Source organism: Simochromis diagramma, unplaced genomic scaffold (assembly GCF_900408965.1).
Source record: "Simochromis diagramma unplaced genomic scaffold, fSimDia1.1 OVJJ01000333.1, whole genome shotgun sequence".
Classification (NCBI taxonomy): Eukaryota; Metazoa; Chordata; class Actinopteri; order Cichliformes; family Cichlidae; genus Simochromis; species Simochromis diagramma.
This window is the reverse complement of record NW_024386765.1, coordinates 3866124-3886816: the sequence shown is the minus strand read 5'-3', so window position 1 is coordinate 3886816 and position 20693 is coordinate 3866124. Positions and strand designations below refer to the sequence as shown.

The 20693-nt window shown below is 41.0% G+C and overlaps 1 protein-coding gene across 5 annotated transcripts; it reads left to right on the top strand.

The window, feature by feature from the left end:
• Positions 1-2028: 2028 nt before the first annotated feature.
• Positions 2029-16130, top strand: si:dkey-30c15.10 (uncharacterized protein LOC559353 homolog). Of its 5 annotated transcripts, none has more exons than XM_040036577.1 (25): positions 2029-2162; positions 2970-3069; positions 3185-3352; positions 3679-3753; positions 4464-4648; positions 4866-4958; positions 5295-5384; positions 5918-6002; positions 6506-7735; positions 8043-8353; positions 8488-8579; positions 9479-9608; positions 10047-10182; positions 10438-10626; positions 10716-10842; positions 11026-11074; positions 11759-11812; positions 11893-11925; positions 12012-12033; positions 12536-12642; positions 13078-13131; positions 13617-13703; positions 14331-14438; positions 14943-15091; positions 15605-16130. In XM_040036577.1, the coding sequence occupies exons 2-25, from the start codon at positions 2976-2978 to the stop codon at positions 15759-15761; spliced, it is 3825 nt and encodes a 1274-aa protein (XP_039892511.1). In that variant the 5' UTR covers positions 2029-2162; positions 2970-2975; the 3' UTR covers positions 15762-16130. The 5 variants fall into 5 exon arrangements, with proteins under 5 accessions (XP_039892511.1, XP_039892500.1, XP_039892538.1 ...); XM_040036566.1 differs by having other exon boundaries at positions 12009-12033; XM_040036604.1 differs by lacking the exon at positions 5295-5384 and having other exon boundaries at positions 12009-12033.
• The last annotated feature ends 4563 nt before the right edge of the window (positions 16131-20693 follow it).

Sequence of the window (20693 nt, the reverse complement as noted above, 5' to 3'; positions counted from 1 at the left end):
CAGTGTCAGCAGAATCATTTCACACGTCACTGGTTTGCTGTCGGCTCTTGGAGCAAGTTACTTTACAAGGGAAAAAAGAGCTTTTCACTATAGAGAAAAGCTTGAACTGACTATCGCCAAAAGAACTTCACCCAAGTACAACAATTCCCTTTTAAATCCAGTCATACTGAACTGCTGAGGAGAAATAATTTAGAAACTTCAACTAATTTGCATTATTATCAACTTTATAAGATACATCTTCACCATTTGCTGATTCAACATATGGGTTAAAGTGGAATTTGGTAGTTAGAGTAGCAGAAATCCCAAGTTCTGGTGTAGCAGGGCATGGTGGACCTAAGGCTCCGTTAGAAATAGGTCCCATGATTTCTATGGTCTGCTGCTCTGAGGTGTGCTGCGTTTTATGGATTTGAACCATCAGGGTGGAGTTTAGCAAACAGCATCTGACTTTGAAGCTCGCTGACTTTGCACACAAATATGATTCTACACGATTTCTCCTTTGCAAGTTATACTTTTACTGCCATCTTTTCAATTCAGAGTTCTTTGTCTCTGCCCATTTTAAATTTCACTACTGTCGCACTGAGGTGAGATGTAACAAAGTACAAATACTCTGTTACTGTGCTTGAGTTCAATTTTCAGGTATCAGTACTTTACTAGAGCATTTATTTTTCTGGCAACTTTTATTTTTCTCCCTACATATATAAACAAAAATCTGGACTTTCTCCTCCTTACATTTTTAAAACAGGCTTCTTGCTTTTGTTTTAACACATTTAAGGGGAGTTATTGTTTCATGTTGCTGCAGGCCTTCAAATATCAGCAGATTTGGGCCTAAACAGTTTCATGTCAAAGGCAATCATGTTCCTGTATTAATCACCATGGTCAGGAGATAACATGGACTGGTGTTTTTCATATTTCTGGCATCACCAGAACCAGTGCAGTTGCCCATAAGTGGGGGATGCGGTACTAACTTTACGCAGAGATGGAAAAAGATATGAAAGACAGAACAGGAAAGGAGGAGGAGAGGCTACAGTTAAAGGTAAGGACTGCTCAGTAGTATCTGATCAACTGAAATTTTACATATATGTCCTCATGTTTTTATATTTTCATGTTTTATTTGGTCTTTACATGTGACATTTTTGTATGTTGTGAATCATGCTGAAAAACAAACTGGGGTATGCTAACTTTGTGTTATTTAAAGGTTGCACAAATATACTTTAGTGCAGGATAAACAGGTTGGTTTGCTGTGCTGTCATGGGTTTACACTACAGGACAGTGTGTGACTGGTGCACGGCAGCTGTGATGCTCATGGTCAGGTTACATCAAGTGTAGCACAGATTCATTAGCTGATGATGCTGAGATTCATTCACTGAATTCCACCTTCATACCAGCTTTATACTGTCTAGTATGAAGTTTTCTCAAAGTTACAAAGATGCTCGCCAAGCCTTACCTTTGAAAGCAATCTGCGACACCTACTGGTCATTTTTGTAACTACTCGTTGCATGTATGTCATAGAGCTTTATAATATTTAACAACAGATTTGGCTGTCTGCAGGACATCAAACAGAGAAATCACATAATAATTAAAGGCTGTTCATATATATAGGTGTAGCTTAGATATTTTAAATGGAACCTCAACAACAGCAATCAGACAACATACTAGAGACGAGCTCTGAGATCATTATTAAGCTAAATATATACGACAGTTGTGTAACAGCAAAGATGTGATACACTTCATAACTTCCAGGGAGGGAAAGCTTATTACAACCTTATTTACCAAAGTCAGCAACCGTCCGCGCGTTTACTCTGTTTTTTACCGTAATATAAACACCTAATTTCCACAAAAGCCGTTTTTACATCAACTAGTAGGAAAACAAATATGTAAATAATCATCGGTGGGTATTTAACTAAAAGAGGTCATCTACTATTTCTGGAGAATGGACGCAGTATCAGATTTTAACGCCCCACAGGAACCGCACGGCAAAGATCAGATCGGGGCTCTTTATGAATATTTACGGTACTGCAATCGCTCGTTCCTCTGACGTCAGAAGACCCGCTGAAATTCAAAGTTAGAAGAAGAGAGCAAACAACGAGAGGACTGTTTCGTGGTTTCTGTTAGTTAAGGTTGACCCGTGTAACACCTGTAGTTTCTTACGGATATCTTCTCAGGTAAAAAAAAAAAAAAAAAAAGGGGGGGGGAGCCATTTAGAAACAAAACATATAGAGACAAACTCGAGCTACCAGTCTAAGTTTCTGTTGATTAAGTTAACTAATTGGAAGCTAAACTAGCATTAACCTTAGATAGGTTAGCTTGAAAAGAGCTAGCCAAGCTGACCCAGGGTGTGGATGCGTTCAGCGTGCTAATCTAGTATGTTTTAGCGTGACAGGTTGTTCGGAGACGAGAAGAAAAACTTGGCGTAGATAACTAAATTGTCGCTGTGTTAAGTAAATGCTTCAGTTTTCGCTTAAGAGCTAGCCCAATCAGCCAGCAGTGTTTTTGTTTTTAAAAACGAGCCAAGCTGAAACGGGGCGTTTTCACGTTTAGTTTTAGCTGCGGTAATCTGTGTCATTTAATAATAGAACATTTTTAATTTTGCAAATTTATTTAACTTTGTTGTAGGCAGATAAATGTCACTGAGTTTACTGACCTGATTTTCGAAGCAGGCCTGGTCGGGAGTGAAGCTTTATGGCCATAGACAGGATAAAACTTGGTTATATGGCGGCTATTTGGAAAATCGGTAAAGGCATTAGTCACTGTTGAAATTACAAAGCTAAATTCAATCTGGCATGCAGTTATTTCTTTGGATTTTGATCAGGTTTTTTTCTGGTGTGGCTTGTTTCTATTGGGAAAGTAACTATTGCTAGCTGATACCGCTTTACTCTTTAGTAAATCTGTTCATGGACTTCGAGTTTTATCTTCAAATCGGTGAAACTGACCTCTTAAAAGTAATCATTCAGTGCTTAATGTTTTTGAAGCTCGATATGGAAGCAGGCGAGGAAAATGGCAACAATATGGGCTTGAAGAGACAGAGAGCACCGCTGTCGGATTCAGAGGACAATAACTGCTCAGCACCAGGTTTGTTTGTGGCTTAAACCAATGTCAAGGTTCCTTCTTCTTTATATTTACAAAATATACATATATTTACAAGAAGGAGTCCCTTATGCCTGTCGCCTATGTCTTGCTGTGTCAGAGACCAGTGACAGTCAGAAGAGACGCCGTCTGGAAGCGGCCGGTCAGGAGAACCACTGCCCTGAAGCATCTTCCTCTGGACGCCGAGCAGAGCTTGAAACCAAACCCGACACACCGATAGTTCCCTCAGTCCGGTCACGAGTTCAACAGCTCACCCAGAGAAGAGATGGTAAATGACTGTTTTCTGCATACAAGTTCATGCATGCTGAACATGTGACAAAATACTTGACTGATCTGTACAGTACAGTTGTGACAAAACCTTCACAAAGGTGGAATTTATTGCACCACTGGCTTTATTTGGGTAGCTAACAAACTTCTCTGTTTTTTGGCAGCATTTCAGGTAATGCTTAAGATAGCAGATCAAAAGTCAACTAGATTATTTACAAGCAAGATAAGACCTGCTGTCAAGATGTTGAGTAATTTCTGTTGAGCCCGAGTGACTGTGTGGGAGTTGGATCATTCCTGTAGTTTGTAACAAAGTGTGTTGTATTTTAGGAGGAGCTCCTCCTGCACAGCGGTGCCTCTCGGATCCAGGCGGGGACAGCAAGGGCCACAAAGAGCCTCTCCTTGGTGAGATTACATATGAGCACACTTTCAAAAACCTCTCTATCAACATCACCTGTTATTAACTAACTACAAACAATTTCAGTCTTAAAGACTGAAGCCTAAATAGATTGCTTACTGTAATGACTCCATTAATTAGAGTGTATTACAGAGGGACACAGACTGAAGTTCAGTCCTGACATTGGCCTTACTGCCCGTCCCTGAGTTTGCAACACCCAGCTGCTAAATTCTAATCTAAAATAACACAACATGTGCAGTGAATGTATGTCAGTAGTGAACATGACAGGTGTTTCTTTTTATGATACATCTGGCTAACATGAGTTATGGAATGATTTAACTCAGAGTTAAATAATTTGTTTTTGAGCAGTAGCTGATTTCCAATCATCTGCTGTCATTTCCATTCACAAATATTTTCTTTTGTTACTTTATATTGGAAGCATTACTGTTATTTGCATTATATCTATGCAGTGTTAAGAGAGGGTGTGCATGAGAAGCGTCTGGACCCAGAAAAATCCCTTAATATGAAGGTCTTGAGTCTTTCACCTGATGACTGTTTTTTTTTTTTTTTTTTTTTTTTTCTATTAATTTAGCTCATTGGTTCAATTTGATAACCAACAAAAGCTTAAGGCCATCATTCCACCTTGTTAGAGTTATTTAAGGTAATTGGTCTTTAGTACCCCACCTTTGACTTAAACACTGTCTGAAATATTTTCCAGGTGAGGCAGAGTTCAATCAGCGGATGGAGCGATTCAAAATGGCCTCTTTCCAGAGTAGCCCCACCAACACCCCAAGCCCCGCCAGCCAATACCCCCGGACACGCTCCAGCTTTGTATCAGTCATTCAACAAAAACTCCAGGGCTCAACTACACCCAGCTCAAAGCAGGTTTCTCGCATCCGCCAGGTTGGTTTAACAGCTTTAATCACTGAAATGCACATTCAATACTCCCACGTGCTGGTTCTTAAGGGGGGAAATTTGTTATTTCTGTTTGTTTATTTATTATTTAAATCTAATACTAAAAAAACATAGAAAGAAATTATTTTTTTGTAATATTCAAATACTGGATAATTGATTATGCTTGTGATAAATGTCTAAAATCTGATATATTTTCACTGGTCAGGAGCGGGAGCATGAACTGAGTCAGGTGCCGTTTCAGCCCATCGCTGAGAACGCCTGGCTGAAACGGAGCAGCTCAGATTCCGCTTTAGCAGAGGTGAGTTTTCAGACCCTGACGTTCCACCTACAGAGCTCTGATAATAAACTGTCATAGTTTATTATCTGTTATTTTAAAATCGATGGGTAAATTAAAGCTTCATGCTTGAATTGCCATCAAGTATAGCTGTGTGGATTAGTATCACAGCTGTGAAACAGTAAATAGTAATTGATGCACACAGTCAGTGTCAACAAGAATTCGGCACGTCCTGCTTTGAGTAAAACTTTGTTCGGGTTTTAACTCGTTTTTGTGGATTATAGCTTTTGTAAACTGTACTTTTCATTTTTCACTGTTGGTTTTCATAGATTTTTTTAACATGACAGTTTATATAAACAGGAGAGGACTCCTTGTGGCCCTTCAGGTCCCTCCTCCAGTGTTCCTAGATCAAAAAGGAGAGTGCAGTGGCCTCCCACGTGCCTCTGGGATGTGAGTCAGTAGTGTAAAACCCTGCGTTGTCTAGTCACCTGGTATTATGGGCCACATAGACTTGGGCAGAGATCAGTTGATTAAATATGTCTTGAAGCACTGCTGGAGACAGAATTTCTTTAGAAAACTGAGTTTCATTCCTTACTGTGCACCTTCTTTTCTCTTCTATGGTTTTGGGGATGTTGGCTTGTCACTGTGGTAACAAAGGTCATGTTTGGTGTGCAGTGGTGGATTCATGCACTTCTTGTACATTTGAAGATTGTACAGACTTGCACTGTTCAGCATTATTGCACCCTGTCAATATTTTCTTGGTTCACTTTGTTTAGGGGCTGTTTTTTCTTCCTGTGAATTTTATATTTCATGATTTTTAATTTTTAGAATTCTTTTACAATTTACTGTCCCTTAATTAAATTAATTTGTTTTTATCTGAACTTTTATTTCCTTTTGTATGTAGTCATCAACATAGTATCATTATAGTCAATAAAACTCCTACTTCTTATTCTTTAATCCTGTTGTTCTTGATCTTCTGGCAGGATCAAGGTGTCGCTGATGTGAAAGACGGTAGTTTCACTGAACCTCCGACGACAAATGCAGAGAGCGCATCTCTTAATATGACAGGTAAGGCTTTGGGTGTCATTTAGATTTAAAATTGAAGCATATTTTTCTATAATGTGAAACAAAAACAATTCTAATTAGTATTGGAATTCATATGCAACATCCGTATTGGGGCAAACGCATTCGAACAGCACTTATGTACCAGGGATCTCAGGCCACTTGCCATTTGTTCAATTTGTTTTCGTCTGACCTCATTTTTAAGGAGAAAAGTTTTACATTTCAGAATATTTTGTAAACTCTTGTGTCTGTTATGTAACCAATAATTAGGAATAATGTGACTAATAGAGCACATTTGATTACATCTTGCAAATGTAATTAATTAATAAAAAAATGTAATTGCAAGTTCATTTCGCATCTAAAATAGTAGTTTGTTTCAGTATCAGTGCAGATTTTGTGCTCTTTATATAAATGACTCAGTATGTTCAGTAACTGCTCTGAAGGTTTAACAAGTATAAAGCTATAAAAGGTGTGTAGTGATGAGATGCGAGACTCCTGTTTCTCAACAGGTGAGATGACATCCGGTCACTCTGAAGCTCCTGCAGCTTATTCAGAGACTGGAATGCAGAAACAGTGTGTTCTCAGTGAAGAACCCAGGCAGATGCAAGAGGCTCTGTCTGCTAATGAAGAAGAGCAGCCAGGTCCTCAACAACCAGAGGGCCAAACTGTGTTAAAGCTTTCTTTTAGCGAGGATCACAGTTTCTGCAAACCCCCCTCTGGTGAGGATCAGAACATGTCTGACTTAACTGCATCTAATGAGCAAAGCTTCTCAGAATTAACTCTTCCACATGAGTCAAACGTTAAGGAAACATCACAGGAGTCCACAGTAAGTGAACAGGGTAGCTCTGACATGCTGGCCTTTGAAGACGATGAAAAGATGGATAGTTCGTGCTGTAGTGACGGGGAGATTGAACCATCGACAGATGAGGAGTTAAGGATGTGGCGATATCCTCAAAGCACAGTGTGTATGGAGGAAGAATCCGCCATAGATGAAGTACACGAAGCATGTGTGAAGGACGTGCAAGGGGAATCATCCCAAATGAACAAAGAGAAAACAGATGAAAATGAACCCACTGACATCCAGGATGATGGTCCACGTTCTGATGTCTCTACTAAGACCGCTGGCTGTTCTGAAATACAAAAAGATGACAAATCCAAACCAGAAAGCTGTTTAGAAAACTCAATGAGAGGGAAGTGTACTTTAGACCGAGACAAAGAGAGCATGGAGTCATGTAAAGAAGGTAGTCGGGGTCTACTTACAGCAGATAGTGATGTTCTTACAATAAAACAAGAGCAGAAAGACATGGAACTATGCAGTCACGATGATGATGCAGCTGAACAGTCAAAGGAAACCCAGACAGTCTGTATAAAAGAAGAGTCAGACAGCACATGCTCAGATGGAGGCAAACGAGCATTGCCTACTTCTTTTGAAAATGAACAAAATGAGCATGCGGGACTAGAGGGAAATCTAGAAGATGAGGCACAACCTGTGGTAAAGCCCAAGGGCGCATTAACAGAGGCTGATGGAGCTCAGACCTCAGCAGAGATCCAGCCAGCTGATCACCTGGAGGTGGGGCAGGAATCTGTAGATGAAAGGGTGAATCTTGACGTTAGTCTGACAGAAGACACTCACAAGCGAGGAGAGAGCTCAAAGAAGGTTTCCTTTATTCTGGAGCCCGAGTTCATCAACAGCTCAGGGGTGTCTGACAACAATACCTCTACAGAAACCGCCGTGTCAGGTGAGGGCAGTGTGAGCACCTGGGCCACCTGAGGACACTTTAGGAGAGGTGGAAACTCACGGGTGAAAGTCTGTTGGACATGAGGTGCATGTTTTGAAAGATTATGGTATTGGTCCATGGTGCACAAATACACGGGTGGTTTTTGTCTAGATTGAACAATTACAATTATTTCATCAGAGCTGTGCTGAGAAGAACGTACGAAATTATTTGTTTGATGTCTAAAACACAGATTTGCTATTTGCACAGAAGCATTTGAAGTGTCAGAAAATGATTCAAAGTGATTTCATACATTTGTGATATTTTTCAGATACTGAAGTGAGCTTTCGCGATGAGACCAACACTGGTGAAATTATCGATCAGATGTTCGAGGAGGTGCTCGAATATGCTGAAAGGATGGAAGGCCCTGAGGATCACGACAGTGGTATTGGGGCTTGCTCTGTCGAAAACGATAAGATGGAGACGGAGAAGGAAAAAAGTGAAGAAGAGGGAGAGGCCAAAGAGGAGAAGAGTGATGAGAGTGATAAGGTTGATGGCATCAGGGATGAGCTGCTCAACTTTCCTCCCACTGGCATCCTCTCTCCTCTCAGCAAGTCTGTAGAGGCTGTGGTCACCCCACTGGTAAGATTTATTCCAGTCTATAGAAGCTACACTCAGAAGCTGAAAGAGTTGGTGTCCTCCACTAGCAGACAGCATTAACGAGTGCCCTGTAAACAACACAACTTATGACATGTGTGCTAATGTTCCTACAACAGCGACTGGCCGCAAGCCAGGAGCCCATCCCTCCTTTGCTCCTGACGCCAGATGAAACTAGCGCCCATCCTGCTGAATCTGCTCCCCTGTACAGGTAATCGCAGCAGTTACATGGTCATACACAAATACAGATTATAATCAATCCCAGCTGTTATCTTTTCACAGTCAAACTGTTGCCAAACATAAAGAGTAATAGTAATACATTTGTGTTCAAATTGTTTAAAAACCCAAATTTTCAGAGCTTTGAGATACTCCAAAAGATGCTTACAGAGTTGGCTCATAAAATATAAAGTGAGCTCTGAAGCTGTAAAGCAGGGGTGTCGAACTCCAGGCCTCGAGGGCCGGTGTCCTGCAGGTTTTAGATATCACCCTGGGTCAACACACCTGAATCACGTGATTAAGGAAGTAATTTAGCCATTTAAATCAGCTGTGTTGGATCAAGGACACATCTAAAACCTGCAGGACACCGGCCCTCGAGGCCTGGAGTTTGACACCTGTGCTGTAAAGGATAGAAGTTTTTTGTTTGTTTGTTTTTTTTGGTACAGCCTTGGCAGTAGTCACTAATCTCCATACATTTACACAACTCTCTAGTTCCTCATAAAAATGGGATAATTCCTCCAAGTTATTAAAACAGAAAAAAATTATCTGATCCAAATTCAGGATCATGAACATTTTATCAGTTTACTGCAGTTACACTGCAATAATATCATTATCAGATCTCACAGTGGGCTCATTTGCACAGTCTGAGGTCTGTTAGTAAAAACGACTGAATCAGTCTGCACCAACACATGAGATTGTGCTCTTCAGCAGTCTGGTGGGGTTGTTGGTGCCTAATGTGTAACGAATCAAATCTACATGTTGTGCATGTTCAGAAAGCTCCATGATGCTTTACCCACACTGTTCTGTGAACTCTTGAACTGTGCCAGCACTCACACATTGTTTCTCAAACATTGTTATCCTTATGTTAATGTTTGTTTGTTCTCTGGTTGTCAGCGTCGATGCCTACCGCACACAAAGGCAGAGTAAGCTTCCCATCGTTCAGAGCGTCACTCCGGGGGTTCAGAGACGGGCTGAAGAGACGCCCAAGCCTCAACCGCCTGTCAACATCAAGGAGAAAATAACGGTGTGTAGTTTGCTTTGACTAGTTTAGAAAAACACTGATATTACGGAAGGCTAAGCTCAATGTTGTCCAACAACTTACCTGTCCTGAAGTTTACACAGGGAGTAACAGAAATTTGAAGTCTTTCTCCATTTCAACAAATGGAGCAGGACTAAATCAGTAGAGCAATGAATTTAAAAAGCTCAAATGATGTTTAATTATGGAAACTCGACATTCATCGTCTAAATTTCAAGCATGTGGAATGTTTTAATGGAGACTTTTATGCAGAGGAACTTAATACTTTCGAACGTGATCGCCTCTCATAACACTCTTATGTTATTTGTATCTGGAACTGTAGTGCAACAAAATGTTTCTTAAAGAGTGAGAACCCCAAAAACTGTGGAACCTTTTGAATATATTACATGTATCAGTGATGCTCTGGGTTTGGTCGATTGTGTCCAGGCTCTTAATGAAGAAGCTGGGAAACTGCAGACTGTGATTAACCAGACGCTGCAGGCCCTGAACTGCTGTACGGATGAGGAGCACGGGCGAGGCTCACTGGAGGAGGCCGAAGCCGAGAAACTGCTGCTGGTCTCGTGTATGTAGACTGCAAGATTTTAAACCACCGCATCTTTGTTCAATATAGAGTCAGGAATGCTTCTTCACATAAGCCACTTTCCTGTCATCTAAGCTTCTTCTCCGCAGCCGTTATTGGTCATTCATTGGTCTTTAAGATTAGGAACCAGTCAAAACTGACAGTGTGATATCCACAACTTTCAATTCTTTGCTCATATATCTTATAATATTTATCTATTTTGTGTTCCTTGCATTTATGATATATTTTCTGTTTCAGGTGAGAAGCGCTCTGCCCTGCTGGCTGAGGTGGCCAGACTGAAGGAGGAGAGAAGTTCAGAATCTGGAGAGGCAGCAGTGGAGGACAGTGAATCCATTTCCCAGCAGCCCTGCAGAGGCACTGTCAGCATCACAAACATCCAGCTGCCGCTCAAGGTGGAATATGTCTGCTCCTCACACAACCGTGCAGGTACCGCAGCTGAGAGGATTTCTGCCTTTGTTTGGTTTTTAATGGCTTCACTCTTAACATTCACGATGTTGTTTTTGTTTGTCATTTAGGTCGACCAAGTCACTACTTTTTTGTTCTTATCCGCTACGGACCCTGCAACATCGTCGCCACCCCTCTGGCCACAGCTGCAGATGCTCAGAACGGAGACACCATCTCCTTCCCCACATCTGTCACTATGTAAGCTGCATTTCATCAACTACTCTTAAACTGGAACAAATGTTTGTGGCCTTTGACCTTATGTGACGTTTCATGTTGCGGCTCTGAAACAGCATTTTGATTTCTCATTTTGTGACTCTACTAAGTGGTAATTGATATGCAAAGTATCCTAATGCATTGCATTGCTTCGTCTTAATGTTTCAGGAAGGATATTCGCTCATCCTTTGAGATTGATGTGGAAGTCTACAGCCTGGTCAGTCACAATTTATAGAGCTTCATTTTCTATGACTATTTACATTATACACGTTTTAAATCATTATAAACCTTTCATGTGCGTTAACTGTGAACTGGTGATGTTGCAGCCAGATGTGCTAATGTAATACGTAATACACACATCTGCAGTGTATCTAATGGATTAGCTGAAGAGACTTGGTTGGATTGTTTGCTGCAGCATTGCAGGCATGTCTCTGTGGTATCTGATGGAAGGCTGTTGTAAGCTGGCGTGCTGTTAGTTGGCGATCCTGTAGGGAGAGGGGCCGTCCTGGAGTCCTCCCACCTAAATACAGAAGCCACTGTTTTTTCTTTATGTGACAGCTCATGAGATTTACTTCAGTTATAAGTTCTGAAGCCAGGGGAGACTAACTAATGCCTATCAGTAATACGAGTGTAGGTGAATAGCTGTGGTCGTTCAGCATTAGCAGCAGGATTGTATAAGGCTCTGGTTAGGCTGCCCTTTGCTTGGGTGTGTGCTGGTTTTAAAGGCAGTTTAAATTGATTTGTTTTTTAATGACCTTCTTACTGCTCAATATACCAAATGTGTAAAATATGTATTATTATTATTTTTGTGTTTACCGTATGTTGATTTTAAATGTGGAGTGTTGTTGTCTAAAACTGAAATTACTTTATATTTTTATTATGTTGTTTTTCTGCCATCTAGTCCCAAACCTCAGCCAGTAACTGCACCATGGAGCGGGCCTCCACCAAGCCACGGGTAAGCTGGTCATTTTTGAGCTCACTGCATGTTTATATATACAATGTTTAAATTCATTAATGTTGCCTTCTCATGTGCAGGTCACTCCAAGAAAGCTTCTGAATACTCTCACGGTGAGGTTTCGGTTTTATTTTTCATCAAATCGTGGTTATACTTTGAGTTTTACTCTTATTTATTCATTTGTCTTATTTTCCAGCAGAGATCCAGCGTCAGTTCAACATGTAAGTTGTTTTATTTTGGTCACTAATTTATTTTATTTTGTCAGTGCACAAAGAGCAGCATGGTTACAGGTCTTCAAATGTCTTAAATGCATATTTATAACCAAAGGCCTTAAAATGTTTTATATTGGCTTCAGTTGGAGTATAGTTTCCATTTTCTTTAGTATTTCTTTAGCTGGATCCTAAATCTTATTTTCTTGAAGTTCACTGTTAAGTCTTAGACTGAACTTGATTTTTAGCTGTAAGTGCATGCTTATTGGGGTGTATTATTATCTATGTTATTGTAGGGTCTTTATCTTACAATATAAATTGCCTTATGTTTTGTTGTGATTTGGCGCAATATCAATAAACTTGACTTGAAGCATAAACACTCCGATGAGGCTTCAGTTCGTCCTGTTTCACTCTTTGAACAAACTGGCACAAAGATGGTTATAATGGTGGTTGGTGATATACTTCCAGCTCTAAGTGTTGCACATTAGTCATGTTTTTGCTTTTGCTCCTTCAGCTGCTGCTCCTCCTCTCATCACCCGTCGCTCCAGTAACTTTTGTCTGGTCGGCTCTCATAAGATCGCGTTGGCCTCACTGGGACACAGCAAATTCCCCCTGGATAAGGTAAGATTGTGTCTGTTGCTGGGGTGAACACTGAGGAGGACTGTTGGTGAAAGCCTGTTCAACATTTTTACAAATATTTTATTATTCAGCAACTCTGGAACCTAGTGGAAATGTGAGTTTTGGTAAAGAGAAATAGGACTTGGCGATGGAAACTTGTCTTTGAAAGTTTGATAAGTAAAAAGTAAGATGGACAAATGGAAGCTTCTTTTGTCTGTGTAGTTGTGTAAATGTGAATTTGCTGATTGAGTGATGCAGCTGAATAAAAGCACTGTCTTTGGGATTTGCAGCTGCCTGAGAGGAAGAAGCACAGTGCTGCAAACACCACCCCGCATGCTTTCCCCCTTTTGATTTGTTATTACTCCACACATGCACGGGCCCACTGGTGATGTAACGTGTCTGTCTCCCTCCCCCTCTTTTCTTGCTTCTTTCACTCAGATGAAACTGGATGGCAAAGTCAGGAGGCTGCTGGGAGATGAATTTCAGGAAAAGGTTTCACTTTTTCACAATTCTGTCACCCCTCCACCTCTCTGAAAACTCACCTATTTCATAATTCATAAAAACCTTCGAGGGTTATTTGTAAATAACTTTGCTGTCACTTTAGATAAGAAAGAACTTGAACAAATCTCAGAAATTAAAGACTATCCATTATGTTGCCATTTTGAATGTGAAACTTGTTCTCAAGGACATAAAATGATAAAGTGATCTCAACTTGCTGATACATATTACTGCATGTGTAGTCAGTGTACATGTTCTTACATTTCTCTCCTATATTCTTGATTCCTGCAGATTGAAATTATCTTTACTCCGTGGAAAACGGCAGCATTCGCTGTCGAAGTGACCACTGCCGGTCATCTGTTAGATTATGTGTAGAAAAGCATGTTGGGATGTATTTGAAATGCTGTTTTCTGTTACCACCATTTAAAATCCTGCCAGTCTGACACTGTGTGCCCCTCCCTGTCCTTTTCTGGCTTTAGGTGCCCTTTCTTTCCCCTCTAGAGGGCAACATCTACCTGCAGCTGGAGAGCAAGAGCCACTCTGACGTCCAGCACCAAGGCTTCCTGGTCAGGAATTTTATATATTTGATTATATATTTTTATATTAAAGAAAAACCTGAGTATGTCACAGAGAGATTTATCTTAGCAGGATATTTTCTTGGGTGTTTTACTTTATTCTTCCATTCTCACTCACACTCCGTCTGCCGCTCTGTAGCAGATGCAGCTGGTTCGGTGTCACGATGCTGAGCTCACAGAGGCTGCAGACCAGAACAAAAACTCCTGTTTCCAGCTGGCAGCTATGATTCATGTTAGCATAGGTGGAGACTTCCTGAAACTGTGCTTAAGCGCTTTGTCTGAAAATGAAAAAATTCTCTCATGCCATTTAACAACTAGTTTCTAAGCCAGCCACGCAGATGAATCACGAGTGTGATCTGGAAGCTTGAAGCCTTCGTTGCGTGAGCATCAGATAATTTGGACCAGTGAGTCAAATCAAAGACAAAGTGCCAGGCACACATTAATGTTCCAGATATCAAAGGGGAAAAATTTTGAAATTGAAGTCATGTCTCAGTTTCTTAAAGTGACATTGTAGGGAGTGCAGAGCCTGCCTCAGCTAAATTTTACACACATCAAATCATTTTCCTCTAAATTTAAACACCTGTTTTAACTGCATTGTTGCTGTGTTTGTGTTCCCAGACGATGTTCGAGTTGATCAGTGGGTATGGGGTCTGGCATCGCCGCTTTTTTGTCCTGGAGGAATGCAACCTGTACTACTGGAACTATCCAAATGACAGAGAAACAAAGGTATGAACCAGCAGGTTTATTACATAGATGTGAAATATGGAAGTTCCAGCCCATAAAAATCAAAAAGCATATCTGATTTAAATTTTGCCATCTCTTCAGTGTCATCTTCTTGTGCATGTCTGAGTAGCTTCTGGGGGTGGATGCTATTTTTAGGTTTCGCAGTGGAAGTTTATGACTGTGCTACTGCGATGCCTGCTTGCTGCAGTGTCAAAACTTTTAAACTGAGTTTTCTGTTTTCAGCTCTAGCTCCAATCAGCAGTGGTTTGCACCCTGACATTTTAAATCTAAGAAACTGTTACATTAATAAAACAGGAATAATTAGTTTTAGGGACTGCTGTTTGTGGCTTTAACTAGCAAGGTAAGCAACTTAAATGTAAATGTGTAGTTGACCACCTGCACAGGCACTCATGAGAAGGCGACTCTGAAGGGCGTACCCTGTAACTGGCCAAGTTTAATTGTTGCCATCAGTGAACTTAAATCGGTCTTTTGTGTTCAACTTCTAAGGAGGCAGAAGGCAGCATCTCTCTCTCCAGCTCACAGAGTCAGTGCGTCAGGCCTGTCAAGAGGGAGTTGTGTGCTCGACCTTTCACCTTTGAGCTGGTAAGCAGCGTATCGCAGCAGGAGCAAGACCTCAGCCAGGATGCCGCAGCCAAGTAAGTAGGAATTTAACGACCCTGACTCCCTGAAAATGAGGTCTTTGCTTGCACAAACAGACAAAAACATTAGAGCGAAGTGTTTAATGTGTTGTTGTCAGCCTAGTTTCAGTGTGAATCACAGCTGCAAACTGACTTTTTCACTTTTATCCAGCAGGAAAAGCTCAGGTTTAACTGTCAGGACCTCTGTTCTGTGCATGATGGCTCGTTTTGCTTGCTTGTTGGAAAAATTAAGAGAATTAAGGCTTTGCTCACAAAATTGAGCTCATCTACTTTTCTCACTGATTAATTTTGTTTGACTGGTTTACACATTTAAGCCAGTCTATTCCACATTTGTTTACAGTGAGCATGACGCATGACGTTGCTCTTCTGGCTGCACCCAGCTAGTGATGTCACAGTGGGTGTTGTGTTTTTGACAGCTGATGGGAAACACCTTTCGGTGACACCACTCACTGGGTGGAGGCTGGACACTAATAGCTGCACACAAACTGACGAAGGCCGTTCCTGTTTCAGGTGTTGGTTTTCGGCAGACACCAAGCAGGAGAGGCTGGACTGGATGGAGAAGCTCAACCAGGCTCTTTTGGACTTTCACACGTGGAATCGAACCCAAACAGAGAGTCAGCAGGCAAACACGTCCAGCAGTGGGAACCTGAGGGAGAGTATACTGTAACACATCACTAAGACACCTGCTGGGATGTGCTTCAGGGTTTACTCTTCATCTCAGAGTGTTTGCCTCTCTGACATGTGTCTCGTTGATTTATCTTTGGGAGATTTTTTTTTTTTTCCTTGTATGTGTTTCTTTTTAACCTGAATCCAAACACTTTTGTTTGGTTCCCCTTTTGGTTCCCAAGTCACAGCTGTCTGAGTATTTACATTTTATATATATATATATCTATGTTTTTGTGGCAATCAGCTGCTTCAGCCTCTGCTGGCAATAATATAGGGCACTTTCAGTATCTGAGATGACTCTTGCCTTATACCCTCATATATGTTTCTGCTATAATTTGCATTTATTTGGATTCAGATTGTATTTTTTGTATCATTTAAATGGGAAGGCTAAAATTTATATAGAGACACTAATAAATATATACAGGTATAAATCTTTAACTGTAGTATGTAGGGATTTCGTGTTTGAAATGGACAGAAACACTAATAATTAAAACTGTAGAATTAATTTTGGCTGGTGTTGAATGGGAGTAAGTAATGTAAAATCTATTCTCGGCAGGCGTTCAGACCTCTCTACTGACAGATAATCATCTTGGGATTTTTCCAAAGAATTTGTGGAATTCTATGGAATATCTACAGGAGGTGAAGTCTGTATATAATTAGTTTTAATATGATGTCGTGCTGAAAACCAGGGATGCACCAACATATATCATAATCAATCAAATACTGGTAAATCTGTAAGCATCTGTATTGGTCTTGTTCAAATATATCAGCCAATCTGCCTTTTAGTAAGAGCAGTAGCTGTTGTTTAGCCTCCATATATCCATATGTTTGGATACAGTATGCATGCATTTCTCCTCCTGGCACACAAGAGGGAATAAATTAAATGAATCTAAATGATAAAATGTGTATAAATACCCTGAATGTCGTCAGTTATCAGCCATGAAACTGCTAGTCAGTGCATCTGTTTTATTTCTAAAAGTGTCAGTCTTCTGCATTACAAGTGCAGATAAATAAAATCATATTTTACGTGTATTTCAGCTGGGGAGGCCCCTGACACGCTGCTGCAATGAATGCTGTCTGCCTGATGTTCTGCTATTGTCCATCTCTGTCACTTTATTCTAAATGTTGATGATGTGAACTCTCATTCTATGCACTTAATGGAAGCCAAACGGTAAAATAAATGAAGTATAACTGCTACAAAAGTGTTCTGACTGATGGGTTTAAATGATGCAGACTGGGATTTTTAAACAAATGACCAATTATTAACAATAAACACCATTTTTTTCCTACTAATGCAAAAAATATTTGAAAGCCTGTGCACAGATCCCCAAAGGTTTTACTACAATTACTCTCCTGCTCATGTATTCATGTAAAAGTAGCCGTTTCAGCCGTAAACCTGCTATACATGGGGCACTTAAGAGAATCTGGCAGGAAGGCTGCTCAGGTCAGGAATGCCATACAGGAAGTAGTCTAGAATTAGACTTCCTGTTCGTCCCACTGCTCCTCTGGGTGGAGGCGCCGCTGGGTGTTACGGTGCTCAAGGTGATGACAACAACAAGGGGCAGTGGGTCACGTGATTGAGCTTTCAGGACGGCCGTACGGCTGTGTCAGCAGCCTCATCCCCTGGGTGCAGGGCGGCGATGCATTATGCCTGCCAGAGCTTTGCTAGATTGTGGGGCAGGAATGTAGAACTGGTCTATTAGATCAGTACAGATGGAAGCCAGTTCATTATTCATTACAGCTATGTAAACATGCTCGAACGAAACAATTTCTGCTCGTTAAATTTGAAGTCTTACTAGAGAAATGTGAGTGCGTCAGAGGTTTGTTTTGCTTTTGTAGCTACAGTTTACACTTTGACCTTAAACACATCATAAAATATGCTCATGAAGAAAGGACACCTATAAGGACAAACTCCCAGAATGTGTGTGATTGTGTCTGTTTAGCAGAGCCGGGTTTTAAACAATGTGTGTTGCAACTTTCTTGAGAACCACTCATCCAAACATGAATCAATTGGAGTAATTTCAGGCAGGAAGGTGTGATAGAAAATTTCTGTTCTGTAATTTCTGTAAAGGCAAAGATGAATAAAATGAAATGAAAACATGCCCAGCTCTCTTTGTGGGCACCATTCCTTCAAAGGCCTGTTTGAGGGTTCAAGTCTGGGTTTTAGGATCCATGCTGGTTGCGCATCATATACACTGTTGACTATAACTATAACTGAAGCATGTTCAAGGCAGCATTGTATTGCTTTGCAACCAGGAGATGGTGACATATTTTCCTCCAGCAGACCGGAAAGCCTGAGGTGTAAAGGTCTCAGTAGTAATATCTGATTTCATCCTGCAGGGCCGCTGTGAGTTCATATAAGACTCTGCAGCAGAAGGAGCGACCAAGCATACAGCGACACAGACGGAGGAAGAAACACTTGACTGCACTGAGCCCTGCTGTCAGTGTGACAGGAGCAGAGAACGTCAGGTCAGCGGCCCTGTTGTCCTTATCAGTGTCGTCCCACCCTGACAGGAATACATTCTGCACAACATCCTGGTGCGTCACCCTCAGCTCTGTTCCTTACATGGCTCTGGAGGAAACGGTGCCTGTGTGGTAAAGATACAAGAGCTGATGGTGCCCAGAGTTGTCTGGGTAGTGTGCTTAAAGTAAGAGACAAAGTGAAGCTTATAATGATACCTGTAATTTATCACATAAACTTCAGTTATTTTTTTAAAGCATCTTCCAGCTTATTGATATGGTTCATCCTAATTTCTCACCAACACAATAATATAAGATGCCCGTGGGTCCACAAACAAACTGCAACCCAAAATGAACTTCCTTTAGTAGTTACTTGAGGCTGGTTCCAAAAATGAATCAGTCTCATGTTAAAATCCTAAACTTGCCCAATATAGGTAGGTCTATAGTCTGTGAATAACTTAATACTGGGTGAATTGGTTTAATAATGGTATTAAAGGTATGTGGATGTACACAAGGAGCTGTGAGCTGCATGTTGTCCTTAGCACTTAGCTACTTAGCACTATTAGCAAGTGGCTATGTGTTGCACTTTATTTTGGTGCAGCGTGCTAAATTATAAACAGGCTGGTTCTTATATAGTGCTTTCCTACAATTTTGCACTTTTATATGACATACCTTATTCACATAAGCATTGTTTTATCTGTGCCTAATAAGATTCACACTCCAGCGAGCGTATCAGAGAACAACCTGGAGTCCAGCATCTTCCTCAAGGATGCTTTGGCATGCAGACTGGCAGCCAGGGTTTAAACCGCCACCTTGCCAGTTAGTAGGTGACCTGCTCTACCTTCTCAGCTACTAGTACCCCGAACTAGCTAGCATTAGCCAATATTTACTACTCCACCTTCTCATGCAACTATGGTCTGTTCTGCCTCCAAAGAAGTCAATATGGTGGCAGCCAAAACACTAATGTTAAAGCTTCAAAGTTCCAAAGTAGTGGACAATATTGCAGGGACTACTGCTATATACAGTCTAGTAGCTAATGCTATTCTGTACCTATCAAAGATCTATGCTAACAAAACTTGTGAAAAATAATATGAAACCTATGCAGGTAGTGTTTCTAGAGATCATGCAACAATGGGATGGTGTTTTTAAAGACAAACTCTCTTTTAAAGATCTGGGAGAGTTATTAGTTTGTGAAGGTTCATTTTGCATTTTTCTGATCTCAGTCTGTCGACACCAGATATCACAAGTGAGCTGATTCTGACTGAAGCATTTATAAAAAAAAAAAAAAAAAAAAAAAAAAAGGTCTTTTTGGCTTGAAATTGAACCAGCTTTGAACCAGTAAGTAAAGTGGGCTTTTGTTTTCCTCATTGAGCTCTTTTTGCAATCAGAGTTTTGCCTTCTGCTGGGCATCAGAAGTAATCCATTTAAATTGCTTCCTCACTGACTTCAAGTTTCAGGCCTGGAAGCCTTTTCCATCTTCTATATACAGCTATATTCACAATACAGCTAATTTACATATATATCTCCCCTTTTTGTCAGCCAGCTGCATAAGGAAGCATTAAAAAAGTGATTTTAGTTGTAGCTCATAAACACTGCACACCAGCTATCACACATCTCACCAGAGATTCAAAAGAAATCCAGTCAGTTTTCTGGGTATGTGCGATTTCAGCGAACCATCAAAGAGAAAGTTACACCCACACAGCTCCGGACCCTCGATGGGCTGAGGTGGGTCAATGGAATATTTTCAAAAGCTGAGCGAACACTGAAATACCGACCCGGTGGTGACAGATTTGCACACTCTGGAGGCCATTTGTGGAAAACTTTTATTTCGAGTAAGGAAAAAGATGCTCTAAAAGGGAAGCTACTACTTTTTTGTCTTATTGTCTTTTCTTCATCCGTGTGAACCAAAAGCTCAGACTTCAGCTTGTTCTACTTTTGACTCTGTGTGATGTCATAGAGAATAGATATCTCTAATGCGATCGTTAGACCTCATTAAACTTCAGGAAAGCTACTCTCTAGTAGATTCAAAACATTTCTCAAGTCCACAAAGAAATGTGGCTAAAAAAAAACTTCACCTGGTGCAATCCACGTCTGATTCTTTGTTTGGAGATGCAGCTCTCACACATTAAACAGGCCACATCAGTCATTCTCAGCCTCTCTCAAAGTCCGTTTCAGTTTGGTTTGTTATTCAATCTGCAGAGCACCCGTGCCGAAATGCTAAACTCGCTTGAGGAAATCAGTAATGCAGCACCGAAAGATGATGGGAGACTGTGTTTGTGCTGGCTCCGGCCACGGGGCCACTTGGCACGCTCCTCGCTGTGTTGTGAAGAGGTCCGGGAAGCTTGGAGGCGTAAACAGGGCGGCGGGGTCAGAGGACTCAACTGGTCCGCAAATAAACAAACTGTCCTCGGGGGCAGTAGCCGGTACTGGTGAGACAGCTGCAGAGGATCAGAGAGGGTCAATGACATGTGCT

Excerpts from the sequence above, each read along its gene's own strand:
- si:dkey-30c15.10 (XM_040036566.1), top strand. The coding sequence starts at position 2,976 with ATGGAAGCAGGCGAGGAAAATGGCAACAATATGGGCTTGAAGAGACAG. Across the intron at positions 12,643-13,077 it reads GCAAATTCCCCCTGGATAAG|ATGAAACTGGATGGCAAAGT; the intron begins GTAAGATTGTGT and ends TCTTTCACTCAG. Across the intron at positions 14,439-14,942 it reads CAAATGACAGAGAAACAAAG|GAGGCAGAAGGCAGCATCTC; the intron begins GTATGAACCAGC and ends TCAACTTCTAAG.